At 40.5% G+C, this 21955-nt stretch overlaps 1 protein-coding gene across 1 annotated transcript in view; it reads right to left on the bottom strand.

Moving 5' to 3' along the window:
* The window catches only part of tmtc2a (transmembrane O-mannosyltransferase targeting cadherins 2a), a 56920-nt gene extending 35899 nt beyond the window's left edge, over positions 1-21021 (bottom strand). The window contains exon 1 of the mRNA XM_039791449.1: positions 20615-21021. Within this exon, the coding sequence (XP_039647383.1) occupies positions 20615-20697 (83 nt within the window). The 5' untranslated portion in view covers positions 20698-21021. The remainder of the gene's footprint in view (positions 1-20614) is intronic.
* Between the last annotated feature and the right edge of the window lie 934 nt (positions 21022-21955).

Genomic DNA, 21955 nt, shown 5'->3' with positions numbered 1-21955 from the left:
ATAGAAATGTAATTTGCATCCTGTGAAAAGAGTTGTTTTTTTAATTGAATCCTTGTAAAGTTCAGTTTACAGATTTCAGATATGCACAAACACACACAGCACTGCACTACAGTAGATTACTCTCTCCCAATCTCTGACTCAATAAAACTACCTTTAGTTTAAATGTTTGTGTGTGCTCTATTAAAAGAACAGCAATATTAACTGCGTTGCAAAACACGGCACTTGAGTCTGTTTTAAATATTTGGGCTCTCGTCCAGCCTGCCTGTCAGCAGCATGTGCAATGGCCAGCCTCCTCTGCTCTAATAAACATCTGCAGTATAAACTGCCTTCACTTAACGCAATCAGGACTGGCTGAAATACAACCACTTGTAGCAGAGTGCATCCTCCTGCTCCCTGACGGCTGTAATGAGATGGATTAGCCAATCATCATGAAACCAGTGCTGTTAATGGATACTGGGCTGGGCAATATTTAATGGATCATCACCTCTTTGTTCATTTTCCCTTTTTTCCTTTTCCGTTTGCTACAGTTATGTCTTTCTTTCTAGCCACCAACTTCCCCACCACCATTCTTTTATCTTGATTTCTAGTATTTATAAAGGTTATATCATTTCATCCATCTTATTGACATAACCATTAATTTCTTCCTTTCTGCTCCTTTATCCTTTTTATCTGTCTAGTCTTCCTTAATAATGTAAGTCATTTGGTCTGCTGTGGTACCCAGCCCTTTTGAGTGCCCCTTGTCTGGCCAAGATCTATTAAATTTCTATCTCCTTACTAAGCTATCTGAGTGCTAATTAATCACACCGACAGAGAGCTGCTGCAGACAGGCCTATTTACACAATGCTAATCTTGGGCTGGCGCACCACTGAAGTAAACACACCACTGATGCTGCAAGCTTTGTGTGGGAGTAAGAGGAACGCAGATGATTAAGACTGTGAGAAGAGAAATCCTCCGTACTGAAGAGACAAAACAAATCCATATCACAGCGGCACTGTGGACAATGTGTTGAGGTTAAAGGGCCATACACCTTAACGGCAATATCCTCAGTTTGATTCCAGGGAACCTTTTGTTGCCTATCATCCCTCAGTCAATTGAAGGGGTTTGATCAGTGTCTCTCTCTTTGTCTCTATCTCTCTCTCTCTCTCTCTCTCTCTCTCTCTCTCTCTCTCTCTCTCTCTCTCTCTCTCTCTCTCTCTCTCTCTCTTGGCTTTACTGTTACTATCAATACAAAGTACTGCAAAAATAGTACGACAACAATGAATTAAGTGAAGTCAATTTCAAGCGTGAACACCCAACACTCTTTGGTTACAGCTTCTCAATGTGAGGATTTGCCAGTTTTCTATGTCTTAAATCATTGCAAAGTGAATATATTTAATGTCTGAACTGTTGGTCAGACAAAATAAGGCATTTGATGACTTCACTTTGGGCTTTAGAAAATTGTGATGGACATTCTTTGACTATTTTGACATTTTCTAAACCAAAAAAGATGCAGAAGGAGACTAATTCAGCAACATAACGGAGAATATGTCATTTAAAGCTATCAGTAGATTCCCTCTCGTTTAACCCTGCTAATCTGTTAGTCAATTATTAAGTCAATAACAAAATGTTTGATAATTTACTGACATTGATTTTAGACATCAAGTTTTTTCTGACTTCTCAAAACAATTTACATCGAAAAGAAGGGAGGCTCTCATCTCATCCACTAACAATTATTGATTTCCTCATCATCATTTAGATTCTGTCTCACAAGCCATAGCAAGGGGATAAGGGGCAGTGTATTAAAGAGGGATGGGGAGAGTGCATGTGTGGGTGGAGGTCAGGGTCCAGATCACCTCTGTGTTAATCCAACTCTAACAGGATTAGAAAGTGATCATAGAGTGCATAGAGTTTCTGCGACATGCAATGGGGGTCGGGGGTCAACGAGTAATCTGATTTAAAGGTGGTGTGTATGTGCCTAAAAGGCTCCACACACACACACTCTGCACATGTAGAATGACACAAAATGTAATCTATATGTAATTCCATGTGGTGTTGGAGTTGGAAGGAAATCACTGTTCATGGCTTTGTTCCCAGTGAACACCACAGCTGGTTGAGGATAAAAATCCCATAAATTTCAGCTCAATGGTCACTGCACTGGGGAAGCCTATTGTACTGCACCGCATGAGGCAACTGAACACGTGGAGATGGCAATCTGATCTTTTTTTTTTTTTTTTTTTTATCCTGGAAGTCCCTACCCATCCATCACAGTGCAAGGTTGAACGATCATGAGTAAAGCCGTTACGCTCGCTGGCTGGGCCTGAGTGATTCATGCATTGGCTGATCATCAGCTGCTATAATCCTGCCAATATATGGCCACAGCATGGTGGCAGGCAATGAGGAGATAGTGATGAAGATGGAAGAGTAAAATGAGCTCTGGCTTTATGAGTTCATGTCCTCATCAATATTCTTCCTACCTTAAAAATGTCTTCTCCTCACTAAATGTGATGCTGCAGACACATAATACATAAAACACATTAATCAAATATTTCCTTTTTTTATCAACTCTGTGTATCTGTTTAGTTTGTATATCTGTAGGCTGAAAGGGTCAGGAAGTGAGCATTAAGGGTGTGTTCAAACATCGTACGTCAGCGGCACCACTGGTAGAACAATAACCCAACCAGAAGTGGCAGTGCTGCTTTCCCACGCCAAACTGGCACGAATATGGAAGGAGAGGAAAAATGCATAAATGTCCAGATAGCATTCATAAAACTCATACTGCCAGTGGCCTAGTTGTGAAAGATTTATGCTCAGCCTTGCAGAGGCTCTTCTCTTTTCTGCTGCCGAAGACGAAATTTGACATTAATTTGACAGATTTTATGCCCAACTCAGATGCAATTATTTGTTTCTTTCCATCAATTGTAATGCGTGGACAGTGATAAACTGCTGCTGGATGGTGTTCAACATAGCTGGGCACTGATGATATGGAAAAAAGAGGGAAGAAACTGCCAATATTTTTATATTTAAAAATATATATATATATATATATAAGTGAAAATAAATCTGAGACACAGAGGATGCAACTTACTTTGTATTCAAGGCACTAACCTACATTTTATCTCTCCTACTCAGTTCACTGGATTTATCTTTTCATTGATTAAAAATAGCCCATCCTGCAGCTCCCAGCATTTTCCCAAGAGTGCAAAATAACCAGCCAGAAGTGTGATGGAAGAAAAAGGCAAGTTACATGACTTATTTTTAACTCTTCATGCAGATACTAGCATGAAAGCATAGCAAACTACACAAAGCAGTCTATTTGAAACAGTGTATGTATTTCTTAAGAGATGCAGCTAACACTGCAAAGGTTATTTTATGTGTTGCTCACACATCCAAAGGCTACATTTAGCCAACTAAGTAATAAATGTTTGAGAATTTAATTGGCGAGATCAAAAGAACACACTTCTGGAAAGTTACTCCTCATCACTGAAGTCCAGCTGTTTTGGCATCATCATCAAGACGAGCCCAACAGTCAACTCATACCTGATTAAGATAAAGTGTCCTCTACATTCTCAGTCTGTCCAAGCAGCCAATCAGGAGAAACTGATTTCTTCCGGGGGCTCTCGGCTTCAAAGAGACTGAAACAGTCTGAGCTAAGCTTCAGGAAGTCGGCTGTCTGTCCTCGGTCAGGCCAAGGACTCGCTTTCATGTCCCCCTGTGAAGCCGGTTTCCTGATTAGCAGAACAACTAACTCTGAAATAGGCCAGGGTCAACTCATTGTACTTAGTGTAACGTGAATTAAATAGACCATGACTTAAAAAATATATACTGATTGATAAATAAATAAAAAGAATGCCCATTTTATGCTCCATAATATTGTCTCACCCACAAGCTCTGTTTCAGGATATTACTTTGAAAAGCATCTGCTGAGAGCTGAGTGCCATGGTAAATGGAGAGTGGTGATGCACAGCGCTGCATTTTAAATTTGTAATGTTTGTTGACTCAGAACTCTGAACTTCCAAATATCATGACTGCTTCAAATAGATATTGTAGATCTAGAAATTAGGCACGGTTCTACTTATGTGGACACTTGAAATTGGACAACATTGCCAGAATGGCCACCAAATCTTTTTCAGTTTTAAAATCAGAAAGCAAAAACTCAAAGACAGCAGAGCCATTTGCATGTTTATCTTCTCAGGTACGAGAAAAGCAAAGGAAAGCACTCTGCAATCCGTTGACTGGTTCAAGTCTGAGTTGCAAATTGATTTTGTTATATAGCCACTGATGACCGATCCCAAACCTAATACTGTTATGGTTTTGGTGTTTTGTCTTATTTTGGTAGTCTATTTTCTGTGTTGTATTTTGCTCGGTTTCCTGTTTTATTTTGAAGTCTCTGGTTTTCTGTCTTGTCTTGTCTATTTTACTTCCTGTCTTGTGTTTTCCCGCCTTTTTTGATTGCGCTGCCCAGCCTAATGTGTTTCACCTGTTTCCCAGCCCTTGTGTCACCTGTCTTGTGTTATCTCATTACCCTCTGTATTTAGTCTTGGTGTTCCCCTTGTCCAGTGTCAGATCGTTTTGTGTGTTACCCAACCGTGTTCTGTCCTGTCTTCTCGTCTGTGAGTTTTGGTCAGTAGTTTCTGTTTCTGGATTTCCTTTTGTTTTTGTTATTCAGTTCTTTTGTTGCTTCCCTTTGGACATTAGTTTTTGCCTGCTTCTTTTTACTCTTTTTGTTTGTTTTACCTGCTGGATTTTTTTGGATTCCCTTTTGTTGTTTGGACTCCTTGTTTTAATAAATCCTCTACTGCTAACCTGCTGCCTGCCTACCTGCCTTGCCTCTGCATTTTGGGTCCACCATTCCCTACTCCTCCCTGCTACACCGCAACAAATACCTAACCTAAATATGCAAAGCAACATGTGTACACATGTTGTACAATGATGTATCTTATATAGCAATCAAACTAATTGTTAGAAACACAATTATTTGCTTTCTGGCCAAAAATTAGATGAGAAGATTGCTACCACTCTCATGTCTGTCCATTACATATAAAGCAATAGAGCAGGGAGGTGATTAACTAAATAGGTAAGAATTTGCTTAAAAAGACTGAGCTACCCAAGCTCTGTCCAAAGTTCACAAATAAGCCTAACAAAAACTCCAAGCTCACTAATTCACACATTATTCCATTTGATTATTCCATACATAAACAGAAATGGAGAAACAAAAAGTTAGTTTTCCTGGCTCCAGCTCTTAACAGAGACATGAGAGTGGTATCCATCTTCTCGTCTGACTCTCGGTAAGAAAACTATGCCTTTAATGATGAACAGTTAAATATTGTGTCTGATCAAGTGATATTAAACTTGGTTTAATACATTACACATGTGGAAACAAGTCCACTGTCATTACATTATATTCTACAGAGACATTACTTAATACACTACATTTCTAACCAATCATTGAGAGTGCATCTACTTCATCTATTTTTCAGCAGATTGATCCTCCATCTCCATCCTCCATCTAACTGATTGATTGATCACTTCCCATTAGCTAGTTCCTGTTAGCTAGTTGCACATAATGCTAGCACCTCAGCTAAAAAGGAGGCTGAGCCCACCACAGCGTCCCCTGAGTGATGGTGTCAATAAAAGGCTGTGATGAATCCTCTGCCCACACCAGGGGGAAGGCTATGGGAAATCAATGGCCAATAAAACTAAAGGTCTACTCTCCCCAGGGCATAAATATATCAAACGCAGTGAAAGAAAAGACTGGCTTGGGATTTGTGTGGGTCAGAACTCACGCCTCAAAAAAAGCTGTGGAATTAATTGAGTTTTTATGCGACGAATATGAAAACGTAATGTTTAACTGCAGATGCACAAGAAGTCTTTTTTAACTGTTTAAGTCATTGCAGAAGAGCTTATTGAAGCAAGCAGACCTGCAAGACTGAGTATGTGTGCTATAAATAAAGCAATATTTGTGAATGCAATCAAACTGAAAAATACTTAAAAAAAGAAAGTGTTCAGTTCAGTTCAGTTCAATTCAACACCAAATAAAAGTTTCACACCTCCATGAACATCCCAGAGACCACCAGGAAGGTCTTTGGAAAAAGGTTTGTTTCTCCCTTTTTCTTCCCATTTGGATACAGTAGGAGCCCCTAATGTGAAATGTATAGGTATTTAAAAAACAATATGCCATATGCCTACAGTATGGTACTGTGCCCAGCAGCATTCACAGTGAGAAACATTTAAATTACCCAATATCCCGGAGCACTGGATGTGGAGACTTTTATAGGGTTTCTAAAATCATTGGCCTTACCACACTTATCAGAGAAACAGTGGCCAACTTTTACACCCTTCATCCAATCATCCCACCAGTGGGACCAAAAAACAACCTCCAGCATGTTACAAAAAAACAAAACAAATGAGCAGCCAATCAGTCTGTCCAAATTCTGCATCTAGTATGGTCTCGGCGGTTGATTACAATGTCTGACTGTGGACGGGTAATTAGGGTGGCCTCCCTGAGTCGCCTGCATCCACGGTGATAAATGTTACACTTGATTAAAAAACGGATTGACTGCTATTCTCTGACTTTGCCAAACAATACATAAATCCCAGCTGTGTGTAGGCTGATGATATGTTAAAATGCCAGACAGATGTTGCCCTATCTCAGCTCGCTGCTGCAGATGCACATTGTTGCATCTAGAGGAATTTATGCAGTTATGCTACTTTGTCGGGGTCCTAATTTGCTACTTTTACAATCCAACCATAATATGCAAAAATGAGCAACAGGGCTGTTACCTTTCATTCAAAATTCCATCTACTATTTGAATGAGGAAAAAAATCTAATATTCAATCTTAAAATGGGAAATAGTTAAGTCTATAGTGACAGTACATTTAAATTTCATGGACTCAATCTGGGAAATCTTTGCATTTATAAAATGTGTTGCAGGATTGTTAGCATGCAGTCTACATAAAGGTTTTTTTTTAGAATTTGAATATTTAAATGTACTATTTGGTACATGGCCGTGTCAGAAATCTTTCCTTTGTCCACTCATTCACTACTCCCTATATAATGGTCACTCAATAGTGAGCAGTACATTTCTGAGATTTCGGACATTTGCATCATCATCATTTTATATGAGGTGTAGACCAAATGCCATGAAAAATTACAACTGTAATTTTGGCTTGGCAAACATGCCATGGATAGTACCTTTTTGTTCCATTATGAACATCCATCCATTTTGTTTCATATACTGCATATACAGCTTTTTTGAAAAAGTGACTAATGGGCATAATTTTTTTGTCCAAATATTCTCCTGAGGTTACTATTACATCTCTAGTGGCATGACTACTTCACTATCACCAGCACATGGTCAAGTATTATTTTTTAGCACCAAGTTCAACTCCAATTCCCTTTTCCCTTACCTCCTTAATTTATCTTACCTTCTGCTTTTACAATCAATTCCACTGGCCTAGTTCCAGAGAAGCTGCGGCTTTGGCACAGTGGCCTATAAAACCGTGCACCTCCAGCCACCTACGCTCATGATTATGGAAGCCCCACTTCCACACTTGAATTAAAAAGGGGGGGCTTGAACAGAGGACAAAAATGTTGCCTGGCATTGATTTCTCTCTACAGGGAATAGATGAATGCTGATGGGTCGTGAGGAGTCACGGCTCAGAAAGGACAGCCAATGTTCTTGGCCCACTTTTCACCTTAATCCAGCTGTATAATTTACGTGCACACACGTTCCAATTTACTCACACACTTGCAGAGCACCAGGTGTGGACTAGGGCTGCACAATTAATCACAATTTTATCGAAATCACATATTATTTGTTAAAGGCAAAATATGTGTCAAACCATTCGGAATGAAGTGTTGTCATGCTGCAGAGACATCCCAGCCTACAAATCGGATCCTGCAGACTGAAGAAAAATTCTTTGTTTGGTCAAAAATCACACTATAATCATTTTATTTTATTTTATTTTAATATTTTTCAATGAAAATGAGAATAATGATACAAAAATGATCATTCCCTCTGTGAATTGTGCATCATATCGCCATTGCAATATCAGTCAAAATAATTGCAATTAGATATTTTTACTCATGTCGTGCAGCCCTATTATGGACACACTGCATCAACATTACCCCCTCTCCAGAGTGTTGCAGGCCCACTATATCTGTGTATCAGACCCTGAAAACCATTGGATCTTGAACTTTTGTGTTCCCCTGACACTGTGTGCTATAAAGTAGCCCACAGGAATAAATAGTAAAGGGTACTTTTGCTGAAGGCTAATCAAATGTGAATATGAAGAGCCCATTTTTTTGTGGTACAAGTCTGTTCCTTGAAGACCAAATTTTTGTTCAAACTTTGGTGTTCCTTTGAGAAAACAGGATCATTTTGACCTGCTGCGGAGATTATAATGAGGACAACTTTAATTGCTGATGACAAATCACAAAGCCAGTGGAGGATCCCAGTGTTGCAATGCTGCCAAGGGAGCAGCTGGAGAAACAAAGCAGCATTCTATTTCTGCTGGAAAGTCTTCTGTCTCTGATTAGAAAGAAAAAAATACTTTAATGCTTCACCAGAATTGTTTTTTTGATTTGATAAAATTTTTTAATATGCAGCTATTTTGAGAATGTAGAGGATCTGTGCCTTTATGTTGTACGTAAGGAATGAGTATGACTACAGAAAACAAACCACCCTGCAGATTCAGGAGCAGCGAGGTTTCTCTCTGCTTTATCAGCTTTCAGTGGCCAGATTCACGTGCAGCATTTGTAATGGGCAAGTATGCTGCACTAACAGGCCATACAGCACTATATCCAATCCAGAATAGGCCCTCCTTTCTTCTGCCGTGACCAGTTGTCACATTCCAGCATTAGCCAGAGAGAAACTATAGCTAAAGAGGGGTACCACAGGGGCCAACCCCAACCAAATCTGTCTTCTTTTCAAGGATCTGTGCTAATTATCTACGATCTTTTCAAATTCTGATCTGTGATCTGTTAAACACAGCTGGTACAACGAAACCATTTGGCTGTACTCGACTCTCACATTGGAACCAATGAAGTCAAACCCCATCCATTTGACCCTTAACTTAGGTCAAAGCAAAAGTTGGCTAAAGGGGTTCAAAGGTACATTAACTCAAGCCACGTTTTCAACTCAGCTCTGAAACACCTTAGCAATACAAATTCTACCAATGGTCCAAGGGCGAGAGCAAATAATTATAGCGTATGAATTTAGACCAACAGAATCCAGTGCAATAATAAAATATGTCAGATGCAATTCCCTGCAGAAGGTTTAATATAATCCAAGTTTTTAAACAATCAGCAGGGGTTTCAAAATATACGGCCCTGTTTAAAATGCTGCAGGAAACTCCATTATGAAACCATAAAACGCATCGTATAACATCATAAAAGTACCATATTCCCCTCTGAGATGGACTAGAGGGACAGACATGATGTCATGCTACAACGTCATTTGTATGGATGACTGGGTTACAAGTGATTTTAGCCAAGTTGTTCTTTTTGGTGTTCAATACATAATTCACAACTATAGAGCGCTGATGGAAAGAACACTTCCTCCACATTTCCACAGTTAAAAAGGACACGAGGCTACATGCTTAAAGGTAAAGTTCAACTGCCAGGTAACTTAGCTTAGCAAAGGCAGGAAATAGTGGAATACAGCTAGCCTGGCTCTGTCTGAAGCTAACAAAATCCGACTACCAGAATTTTCGAGATGCTGATAGGAAGATTTTGTTACCTTTGGACAGAGCCAGGCTAGCAGTTTCCCCCTGTTTCCAGTTCCTTTGTGCTAAGTTAGGTAAACCACCTAGTGGTGGTGGCTTCATTAGGGTACAGATATGAGAGTGGTGTCAAACTTCTCATCTATCTGTCAGCAAGAAAGCGAATAAGCATATTTCACAAAATGTCAAGCTTTTCCTGTAACTTCCCTTCTGCAAAATCAAAATAGTTGATGTATTGTCACTCTATGAGGCCATCTCTCCAGAGAATAAAAGAAAGCATGCATCTCCGACTCCATGTCTGGGTGGAATAGGATAAACATATTTCCTGTGTGCAACAGGGATATCACATGGATTGTTCCTTGTTCTGATAACGCTATCAGTGAGTAGATGCTGCTGGTCGTAGCATCTACTCACTGAAAAAAAAACAGCTAGACCACAGAGTGTAGATTAAATTGTCGCTGTCAGCCACCTCAGTAATGGATTGACTGGATGTGGTATCACGGTAATGAGCGAGTCTTGGAGGAAAAAAAATGTGGATTTTGATGAAATGCACCCAGCGTGGTGGATGAGCTGGCACCGTCGCACTCAGTGGTGACCTCTAATCTGTCTGCTCGCCATGTCTACAGAGCAGAGATACCAATCTACAACAGGACAGCGCCTATCGATGTTTCCTTAAGTCAAATCCACATGAAAAAGAATTACTTGGATGCTGAATTTCTTTTAGGCGAGGTGCAACTAATCAATGTATTGACAGAGTCCAAGTTCTCTGTTGTGTTTTTTTTTTTATCAAAATGAAAGTGAAATGCATCAAAGAGCTCATATACACTGGCAATGTATCAAAAGCAAAACATGCATAATTCAGTGGCCTTCAATACAATCCACCAGATTAAAATATGAAATAATACACTGAAAGGGTGAAAAAATATTTTAAACTGAGTGGTGTGGTAGATTTCCCCAAAAACACATCAAAAATGCATTACAGTGTTGTCATAGCTCATCATGAAAGCACTATAACCATACAGCCTGCCCCATAGCCAGTAATCCATGAATATCAAAATGATGGTGAGAAACAAATTACATTCTGTAGAAAGATAAATACGGTGGCTGGTTTATCTCGGGCTGACAGAAGCGGGAAAACAGCAATTATCAAATGCAGATTTATCCCATTTATCAAGGCAGACTTCCACTGTGGGTTGCTTGCAGTCAGGACCGCCATGTTTACTTAAACAGCGATTCACCTTATCTCCAGCAAGCTCCGAGTACCTGAGACTAACTGTGCAAAAATGAGGAGTTCAGTTCCCCTCCGTGAGATGGGGGAGCTAACTAATGAGCAATGCTTAAATGGGCAGGCCATCAGAATGGGAAAATTGGCTTAAATGCTTCCTGACCCTGCCTAGATAATGAAGGAGGATAGTTAACTTGAAGGATGGTGTGCTTTATGGTTCTAAACACAGAATAATTACCTTGCTACTGAGCCAAACCTGAGTGAATTGGTGAGTTTCCATTGGGCTGGAAATGGTGTACCACAAAACCAAAAGCTGTATGGTGAAACAGGAAATTACAATTTCAATTCAAACTCAAACAGCTTAGCATCAAGCCATGCAGATTCCCTGTTTTTGAACAAAACAGTTTTTCAACCGCTGTTGCCAATTCCTTCTATTTTCAACTCTCTATAATAATCACTATCATCTCCTCATCACTCCTCCAAATAACACTCTATTGTGCCACAATGACAAAACCTCTAAACAACACAGCTGTACTTAGACCGCCACCCTTCCTCTATCTGTATTATCCGGTGAAGTTCTGCGCTTCTGGACGCTTATCAAGAGGAAACAGGAAAAGGAGAAAGGCTATCTCCCGCCGCAGAATAAATCATGTGGATGTGAATGAAATATGAACATACTATATCCCCAAAGAATGCATGTTTTACAGTATTTTAAAACTTTATACATGTACAAATGAAGATACGATCATAAATCACTGCACCTAAAATCCACCTAAAACACTTTCACAATAACCTCCTGCAGGTTATGTTCCGGCTATTTTCTTTGTAAGGTCTCCAATTTCGTGCTACAAAGACATTGAAGGTAAACAAAATACCAGCTGTAGCGCACTTGGGCAACAAAGCTTCTAGTATAATCACTTCACTACTCCTACATCTCAATACCAAACACTATAACGGTTCCCTTGAGTAAAGGTAGCAGGGCTGTCATCTGACCTCCCCTGAATCTTAATTCCCTCAAGCCTTCACACCATCTCTCTCAATCTCCCCCGCTCAGGATTTTTATGAGGTGAGAAGCACAAACCGATTTACCCCCACACACTGTTGGCCCTGTTCTGACATAGAAAGCCAGAAAGCCTTATGCATATTAGTATATTTTACAAGAGTTAGCTGGAGTAGTCATGCGTGAAAATGGAAAGAGAGTGTGCAGTGCTCAGCTAGGGTTCAACGCCGAGATTGCCAATCTAATGAATTTATATTGGTTTTGTGAAGCTACTGGTACTTATATTATAATTAAGGAACAACACAGTGTCAGTATCCCATGCTGAGATCAATGGGAGTTTTATCACAGCTTGCATGACTCATTTTTACCTCATCATATTATAGGTATTTTGTCAAACAAACAAACAAACAAAAACTAGTTTTGCAATACAAAAAGATTTATTTCTTACATTATCTTCAGCAACAATTTCTCGCAACTCAGCTAAATGCATAAAGCTTGGGGGGTGGGGGGGATTATTGCTTCAGGTTATGATAACAGCAGGCAGCTTAAAATGTTAGTGCAGCTCATTCTCAACCAGCAGTTACTCAACCAGTTACTTTATGTGTATTCCAAAGTTCAAAGAATCCAACAGGCTGTAGGGGTCTTTATTTGCGAAACTTTGAATATGCTAAGCAAAATCCAGATTAAAAGAGCTGTTCCATATTTTGGGAAATATGCTTATTTCCTTTTCTCGCTGAGAGTTAGATTAGAAGATGCATAGCACTGTCATGTCTGTAAAGTACAACAAACAGCCGAAACAGCTGGCTCGGCTCTGTTTCGAAGGTTATGAAATCTGCCTACCAGCACCTAAAGATAAGAAATGAGCATGTCACATGACAGGCAAAAACAGAGGACACTACTGAATGATGACAGGATGAAAGGAGGAGTCGATTTACTGGAAAATAGCCAAACTTTGTTGGTGGAAACTGCCCAAATGGTACAAAAGTAGCCCAAATTATCACAGCTCGCCCAAAACTATTTTACCAACCCATTTAAATAAAAACTAACATAATCTGTCAACACATCATCCTGATCATCTACTCCATCAACTACTGGCTTCACCATCACCAGGTAAAGGCTGTCATGTGCACATGAAAAACACAAACCCCTCCACATGCACCAACAAACCCGAAAACTGGCTGATGAAAGTCAGAGCTCGCTTCAGAGTGCTTTTCACAGTCAGAACTGATATGAGCTGTAGTAAAATATGAGTTCTTTGTCAAGTGCAGCGGGAAAAAAACACATGTTTGATTTTCTGTTCTGACAGCTGTTCTGGGCTACAGACAAAAAAAACTCCACAGTCACTGAAAGAGGATACTTAATGGCTATTGATTACAAAAGGTAGAAATGGGTAACTGTTTGCGGTTCGTGTGATCCCCTGCTCGGGTTTGGTTTTGTATTACGCCACAACTGCTGTAAGTTGCTTTAGAAGTCCACCTTGTAGTTTAAAGAGAGAAAGTGGATGCCAGCCTCTAAGTGTAATCTAACGCCACAATAAGGAGCTTTGCTTACAAAGTGAGTTTATTGCGCTGAGGGAGAAATTCAACCCCATGCTGCTGAACCGTTATGAAGGCGCTCAGTTAGAGGAGAGCATGTGAACATGCATGCGGTTGGCCAGATAAGAAACTTGCGAGACTATGTTTTCACCCCTTTATCTATGGTTTGTGGTTGTCATCCTCCCAAATCTAGCATGGGTGTTCCATGACAAATCTACAGCTTTGGCATGTACAGTATATCTTGCAGGGCGCTGGCAACTTGTAAGCCCGGTTGTCTGTGGATACCAGTGTTTTGGGATCCACATATGGTGTGTATACAGGGAGGGTCGTGGGACTGAGGTTTGGCGGTCATGTATTAGCAGTTGGGCGGGTTGACTGTGGCCTGTGAAGCATAAGGGGTAGCCAAGGGTTAGCAGCAGCCTCAACCAGCATCGTGCATCACTGGGACCCAATGGGAGGAGGAAAAACCCAAACAAATATAGCCCATCTCTTCTCCGAGTCCGAGTAGTGATTACCAGAGGCAAGGGTGGTATTAAGTTATACAGTTATTAAGTATGTCATGTATGCTTGCTACTTGCAGATAACAGAGGAATTAACCAAACAGTTGCCTATAATATTTGTTTTATGGACGTTCTTGGTCTTTTGTATATGCTGCATTATTCTGGTAATCTTTCTTTACGTTCATTTGATTTATCATTTGGTCTAAGTGTTTGACAAAGTTTGTTTTTTTTTAAATTTTGGAAACCCCAAGGTGACGTCTTCAAAGTACTTTTTTTCTTTATTCTTAAATAACTTAAACCATTACTATCAAAATGTTGACCATTCATTTTCTGTCGAACGACTAATCGATTTAATCGCCCTAATAAAGAATGGTGCCATCTGTGTTGGACATATTTTTACATTCAGCCTTTGCGTTTCCAAAAGTGGGTTTATATCTATATATGTATGGATGACTACTAGCAATTAAGAACACACAAAATCACTCAGCGTAACCTTGGGCAGCAGCTATTTCAAACTCTGACCCTTGGCTATAAAAAATACTGTGATGTCAAAATGAAGGAGATTTAGTTTATTATGACAATACCTTTCATAAATGTTTTCTGATAAAAGTAAATCTGCCTTGTGCATGCCTCAATACCCTTTTATTATGAGGAACAAGCCATGCAAGATCTTCTGTTTGCCAGAAGACTGTTTTTCCTGCCCCTTTAAGGATTGCAAAAGCTGGAGCACATCCCAGTGCAAGAGGATAGGCTTTATTATTTCATCTTCTGTATTCAGCACATATACTGCCATTTCTTTTCTTAAACATAGAACCAAACACCATTATAAACCCAAAAAGACATTTTAATTCACCCTATTCAACATACTGGGTTCAAGCCTTCATTTGTGGCTTTAAAGCAGTTTCAAAGCCATAACATCTGTAGAGTTGACCACTAAGTGCTTTCGTGACTTAAATCTGCAAGTAATCAAAATGAGACTGTTTGCTCATGCGTTCCTATTGTTTGACTAATAGTTCGATCCCTCAAACACCAAATCTAAAGAGGCTACGGACTGCAAAAACAAGACATCAATAGCAAAACTCTTTTCATGGCCAATGAGGAAAAAAACTTGTTACTGCTTACATCGGGATAGTTCATAAGATGGCGACATCTTTTATTCGCAACCAAACCGCACTTTTCATGAGGTTTCTCCTTAAAAACACATACTCCTTTATGTATGAAAATCTGATTAAATGCCTTAAAACCATCTCAAATTACTTTTCATAAACATTTTCTTCATCACTTTCACTCACCACATTGTTCACTTCAATTCTCTACTTTCCTTAAGGCGGTGCATCATATCTAAAATGCTTACAGTGAAAATTCAGACACAAGACACAAGCTTTTTCACCTCAACTGTATTCCTTACTGCACACAGTCAAAGAGATTTGTCTCACTCATTTCATTAGCCTGTATCTTCCCTCAATATTGATCTGCTGCGAGCACATACTGTAACTTAAACAGCCTCAAAACAACTAGGGCACATTTTGTAGATAATTATTCCGATCGAGGCACAAAGATTCCTGGCAACATTTACTACAGTGGGCTGAAAACCATCACAGTGAGCCTTGGGCGCGCCAACCCATAAGCGATAACAATTATGAGCAGTTATTATAAACAGAGAAAACGTGGGTCCTTTTGATGAAACACAATCAAAGACATGCATGAAATGTACCAAATGTTTGTCAAGCTAACAAATTTACGTTACAACCAAGCTGAAACCTCCAGTGCTGAAAAAAAAATGAAGCCAAAAAATTTTGTTCATCGAGTGGCCACTTGAGACTGGCTCCAAAAGGGAGTCAATCCCCATAGACCCCCATTTTAAAATGCCCAAATTTACAGCAGAATTAAACATACAAAAACGGTTTTGCCCTCTATAGCATGACAATTATGGGGGCTGAATTCTTTTATAACTCAATTATTTAAATTAAATACAGGCTTAAAGTTCTGCATACTTAGGGTGTTGCGCTTTGAGTGACAGGTGGCTGATGTCACAGGAGGCGAGGAGGACTCTAGGTTTGATTAAGCCCGCCTCAGCTCCATCCACGCTCCTCCTCTTTGCTCATTTTTGCATTAGCCGACACCAGGCACTGCCAAGATGGCAATGGCCAGAGCTGTCTGTTCTACTTTGAGCTTCGTTTTGGCTCTGTATAAACTTATGGGTGACATCATGGAGACTACGTCCATATTTTATACGGGATATGTTTACAACCCTTTTACGACGCATAAACTTAGGTTTAGAGCAGGGATAATGATATCTAATATATAGATATGCTTCACAGAGCTGAGGGGAACCGCATAGCCATGTCAATTATATATAGAACATACAAATAGTCATTAAAGCATTAAAGATACAGAAGATGCTACATGTAGATGTTTTGGCTTTGGAGGTGTTGAGTTGAAGGGCAACTTTACCGGAACTTGGCCAAGTAACAAAAGTAATGTTGAGTAATAAGTAAGTCATGTAATTACTTTTTTAATTACTTATAAGTAGCATAATTAAAAAATGATTAGATTTCTCATATGACCTGCCTAACAGTGGTCATGTTACCATAAATCTAAATGGTACAATACATCTAAAGTTAGTGGTCATGGCAAAGAAACCAGAAACACAGATTTAATTTACTGCTCCTCTTAACTCAGTTGATACAAGCACGTGGATATTCCTGACGCAACAATGCTCCTTATTTACTGAACATACTTCCACAATCCATACGTGCTACGTATAGATTCATACGTGGGATTACTGACAGTTACATGAAGGAGAAAAAGAAGGAAGCAAGAACAGCTCTTTCCATGTTTTTGTTTTATGCTCTTTGGAGGAAGATATTGTTCATATTTATAGGTGATCCAGGGGGTTAAACTATGTGTGCACCATCCATATAGGCAAATCATTAGCACTTCAACTCAAAGCACTATGGTTTGAACTAAGATGAAAGGGCACCACCTAAAGACAATCCCATATTGATGCATTTATCGGTCAACCTCAGAAACCGAGCTAGAAAAGTAACAGATGTTGCAACCAACAGACTCTGTGTCATTGTGGTCCTTCTCTCCAGTCACTACTCTGTGTTGTTTGTGTGGCATATTTAATTAATTGTTTAAACCCTTACTAGGGACGAACATTTTTAGTTTTAACGTTGAGGAAGTTTCAAATAGAGAATTAAACTGAAATTATAGTGTGCCAGTCAGTGACATTTTAACCTCACTAAAATCCTCCAAACCCAGGCCCTTGTCCAGACATTAAATTCTTTTTCTCTTTTGAAACAAATAGGGAAGATGTTTTCACTTCAATCCCCTGAGAGACCATAATGCATTTATTACGCAGAGGGAACTGTGCCGTTATTGGGGTCACAGATCTTTTGGGATACACGACTCTGAATGCTGAAAGCCACTTAGGATGCATTTCATTTAACAATATCGCCTCCATTGTCTCTTGTCCTTCCTGCACTACTGGTGTCTGCAGAATAATGTCCAAGTATTCCTAGTAGAGACATCCATTACTGGGTCGATGCGTCAAAAGGTGCTGTTAAAAACCAATATCATTGAAATGTCTGCATCACGCGAAGCCTCATTTGTTAACCTGTCAAAACCCTCGATGATGAGTATTCAAAGGAGAGTCCAGAGGTTACGGTGAATATATTTTCCAATCTATGACCACAATTCTCAAGCAATCAATCTAAAACTGTACAAATATGATAGCGTGTTCAAAAAAGGATAAAGTCTACCTTTACATTTGTCTAAACCTGAGAAACTGTAAACCAACAGATCATGTCTTGATTGATTCTCCGAATCAAAAATGTGCCTTGCTCAAGTCCTCTCCCAGCTCCCATAAAACGTAGTCATTTCACACACAGAGGCTTTTCATTGGGATTACTACTGGCCAAGAGAGCGCTCGGATAGGACCTGAGCGGTGCCCAGGAAAAAAAAACTGACATGATTGAAAAAGCAGAGACTGACCAGAACATCCCCACAAGTCGGAGTGCCTAGAATTATCTCCTCCGCCATCTTGTCTTCGATGTTAAGAACTGCATGTGACAAGAATTTGATTACAGGGTGAAAGGCCAGATAAGACTGTCTCGGCTCCCGAGAACGCAGCTTTAGAAAAGACAAACGTAGAAGAACGAATTTGTCTCCAACCAAGACGATCTTTTCGAACAACTCCAGACCAGAATGATTAGTGCAACGCTCTTCCACTTTAATCTTTCCCTCGCTGTAACCTTTTGCTCATAACTCTCCTCTATTCCCCGAGGGAAGAGACCGGGAGCACATGACTCTTGACCCCGAGAGAGGATGCCGTTTGATGAACGACCAGGGAAGGTCAGACCTCTGATTGGTATTCAACCTCCTCCATCTGAGATCGCAGAACCAAAACGCCAGAGTGTGTCCCCAAGAGCCTAAATTACCATGGTGACATTGATAGATACGCAGCATTGGCGGACACTGAATTTTCACTGAGGGGATGGAGTGCGAGCGTAGGCCGAAGCGGGCAGGGCAGCGCCGCGGATAATCTGTCACCGATGGGCTTTCTGACAACCTCTAGGTGTCCCGGTCACATGTACAGACAAGGCTGATAGATGAATGACCCCGCTGGCCACTTTACAGGGATACTTGGCAAGGTGTGATGGAACTGGAGACGGCATACGGAGCTCATTTCTCCCACCACCCTATGTTTCTTTACAGCGTCTCCTCCTCCTTCACCTCCACACACACTCTGTCTTGCTCACGCGTAACACACAGAGGGGTCACTGATGGTGCTGAAAAGTAAAGAGGGAGGATCTTTGACCTTTGAGGGGTGTCTGGAGATCCTTACCAGACAGCAACCACTGGAGCTGTGGACGAATAAGGGAGGCGACCTGTTCACTGTTCATTCTTTGTATCCACAGAGAGATCTAGCACATACCTTGCATATCCCAGTTTTCAACCTGTGATTTAATACTTGATAATGAAAGATGAATTCATATCAGTTTTGACAGAACTCTTGCAGGAGCCAAAACCCCTTATGCCCATATACAGTGTTTCAGAGTCGATGAAGAACCAGTTCCTCTTTTTTTAAAAGGGGACCAGCTGTGGTGCTGAACTTTTACATGAAGGGTTATTATTCTCACAAGCACAGATGTATGGCAGACACACTCACCTAACAAACATGTTATAATATATATTTATATTTTGGTGGATGTGAAACACAACAGGCTGGTTTAGCCATATAGATTAGTCTATATCAATCTTTCCCAACCCTTTTGGCTCAGTGACAACTCCTCACAGTTTATACGCCCTCAGTGTGGACATGAATCACGGAGCAGCAACCTGACCAAATAGTGATTGTTTCATTTGAATGATGTCCAGAGGCCCAGACAGATGAGGCCAACAATTAGAGAAAATTCTTTGTGTAAGAAATGTGCATGTTATAGGGCCAAAACGATTAGCTGTTTGCACAGACATTAATTCTGTTCTCTGTCACTTCATTGTTAACTGGATGTCTTTGGGATTTCAACTGTTGGTCAGACGAAACAAAAAAAAACTGAAGTCACATTGTACACTAGAGGGACATTGTTGCAGTTTTCTGACATATTATAGATGACTAATCGATTAATGGATAAAATAATCAGATCATATTGATTTTATAATTGATGATGAAAATAATTGTTAGTAGCAAACATTGTATGCTTTTCTCTTTTATCATTGTTCGTCTTGGGACTCCAGAGGGTCCTGACACCTCAGGTTTGAAACTACAGGTCTATGATAAGCCTACTGATGTAACTAAACTGTATATATATATATATATATATATATATATATATTGTAAGATACATAAACACGTTGACCTAAAAACTAGGCTGTTGTTAGTGAAAGTTTCTTATGATGATCCCCTTTCCCTTTACCTCTACAGTAGGCCTAGCCTCCATCAGGGCAGCACCGTTTTCTCCTCCACACAGCATGACAGTGTTGACATGTTTATTCAGCTGTTTGCAAAATGAAACTCCCGGTTTAAATTAGCTTTTATTCCCCCCGGGATGCGGGGCGTTGTTCCAACAGGCACGAGTGCTTCATCATCAACACAAAGAGCATCTGAACCGCTGCATGTGCGCAGCAGGCGAGGGGACTTCACAACGTGTTGGATTTCACCTCTTTTGCTGTTATAGTTACTATGGACGCGGACCATGCGATGTGCGCTGTATGGTATTGTCAATCTCATTTTAAAAGTAGGCCTATATAGGCTAACAATACTCATTTTAACACAAACAACATTAGGGACAAAACATAGGCTACAAATAAGAGCAATATACAGCATTATGAACTCAATGAGCAGCCCAGTCCAAGTTCCAGGAATACACCACTGCAGGGATATTCTGGTCACAGTACTACAATTTTACCGCGCATGTTTCAGTAGCCTACGTTTCCCTTCACACTCGCTGTCTTTGTGTCTTTAACTACAGCCGAAGAATAAGCAGCGATTTATTACAGGCTACGGACAAAAGCATGCATGCAACCCGTGCGGGCAGGCGCAACGACCCGGCCGTCTCCCCCTCCGCTTCCGTGCGGAGGTAACAAGGGGAGATGACAAGTGGCGGAGCGGATGGGGATGTTGTTGCGCTCTGTGGGCGAAACCTACCTGTCATCGTAGCAGAAATCTGCGTCCAGCGTGTTCAGATAGAGACCCACAGCCACGGCGGTGCACACCAGCTCCGTGATCATCTCTCAAAACCAAAGTGGAAGAGGAGCTGGGATAGAAATGACTGGAATCAGGTCCCCCCTCTTCTCTCAAGTCTGTGTGTGTGTGTTATTGTGCTCTCAATTCAGCCGCTCGGCAGCGCATTTCCCGTGACATGCAAAAGTGTGTCAAAGTTAGCCATATTCCCTGTAACCCATTGTTTTGAGAGACGGGTCAGGGGTGTTGGGAGGTGAAGCTAAAGCCGGGTCTGTCTCGGAGCTGTGCGCATTTCGGTGCTGCGGTGTCCTCAGTGTGCGCATCTCTCCGCCTTGGCACAAGAGAGAGCAGAGCGAGGGAGACGCATGTGGTTTTCAGGGAGGCTGAGCATGCGCACTGGGCTCTGCACTGTAGGGGAAAAGGTGGGAATTGTTGGCAATAAGTAATTGTGGTTTTTATGCATTACTGATGGAGCAGAATATATAAGACTCAATCGTGTACAGAAAGTCTCATGAAATGTAAGTCTGAAGTCAAACGTTTGCAAACAAACATTTTATGTTATGTACCTCATATTAACCTTGAGTTTCAGTTTTGAGTTGTAAAATGTATTTTCACCTGCTAAATTTAAAATAAATGACCTAAACATAAATCGCACAAAGAGAACCATGTTAATTACCTCAACTCAAATAATTTAAAGCAATATTTACAATGTCAAAAATATATGAATAGATTATGATATAACATGTATTAAACAGCTAATATTATATATATATTCTGTAGGACCAGGGGATGTGCAATTATGACCAAATATAATTCTATATTTGACCCCTGGCTGTTTTAGACACAATTTACTTTTACTGACAGTAAGATGAACATTGGATGTCTGGTTGTGTAATACATTGGAATATTTCCCACACTGAATTGTGACTTTGGAAAACAACATAGATTGAAAGTTTCTGCAATAAAACAGCTGTTGGGGGGTGGGGCAAAAGCTGTAGGTATAACATTATCTCATTCTGACCCTCACATGAAAAATATTGATTTGTTTGCTGTACACCAAGCCCCCCCCCCCTGTCTCTACAGGGAGACTGAACTGGGAGGTGTGATTGATGAACTGTTGTACCTCACCCTATGGTGGGGATGCACATGGGTGTCAGTTTGGAAGTGTGCAGCCTGGTCCTGCTGGCTACCAGCTGGACCAGCGCCTGGCCCTCAGTCGGGGCTCCAGGCAAAGAAATCCAGTGCGGTCAGCGGAGAGAGTAAAACAGATGGTTGGAGAGGGATGAACAGAGCAGAGCACAAGGG

Source organism: Perca fluviatilis, chromosome 23 (genome assembly GCF_010015445.1).
Source record: "Perca fluviatilis chromosome 23, GENO_Pfluv_1.0, whole genome shotgun sequence".
NCBI lineage: Eukaryota > Metazoa > Chordata > Actinopteri > Perciformes > Percidae > Perca > Perca fluviatilis.
Note: the sequence above shows the minus strand (reverse complement) of the source record. Positions and strands in the feature narration are given on the sequence as shown.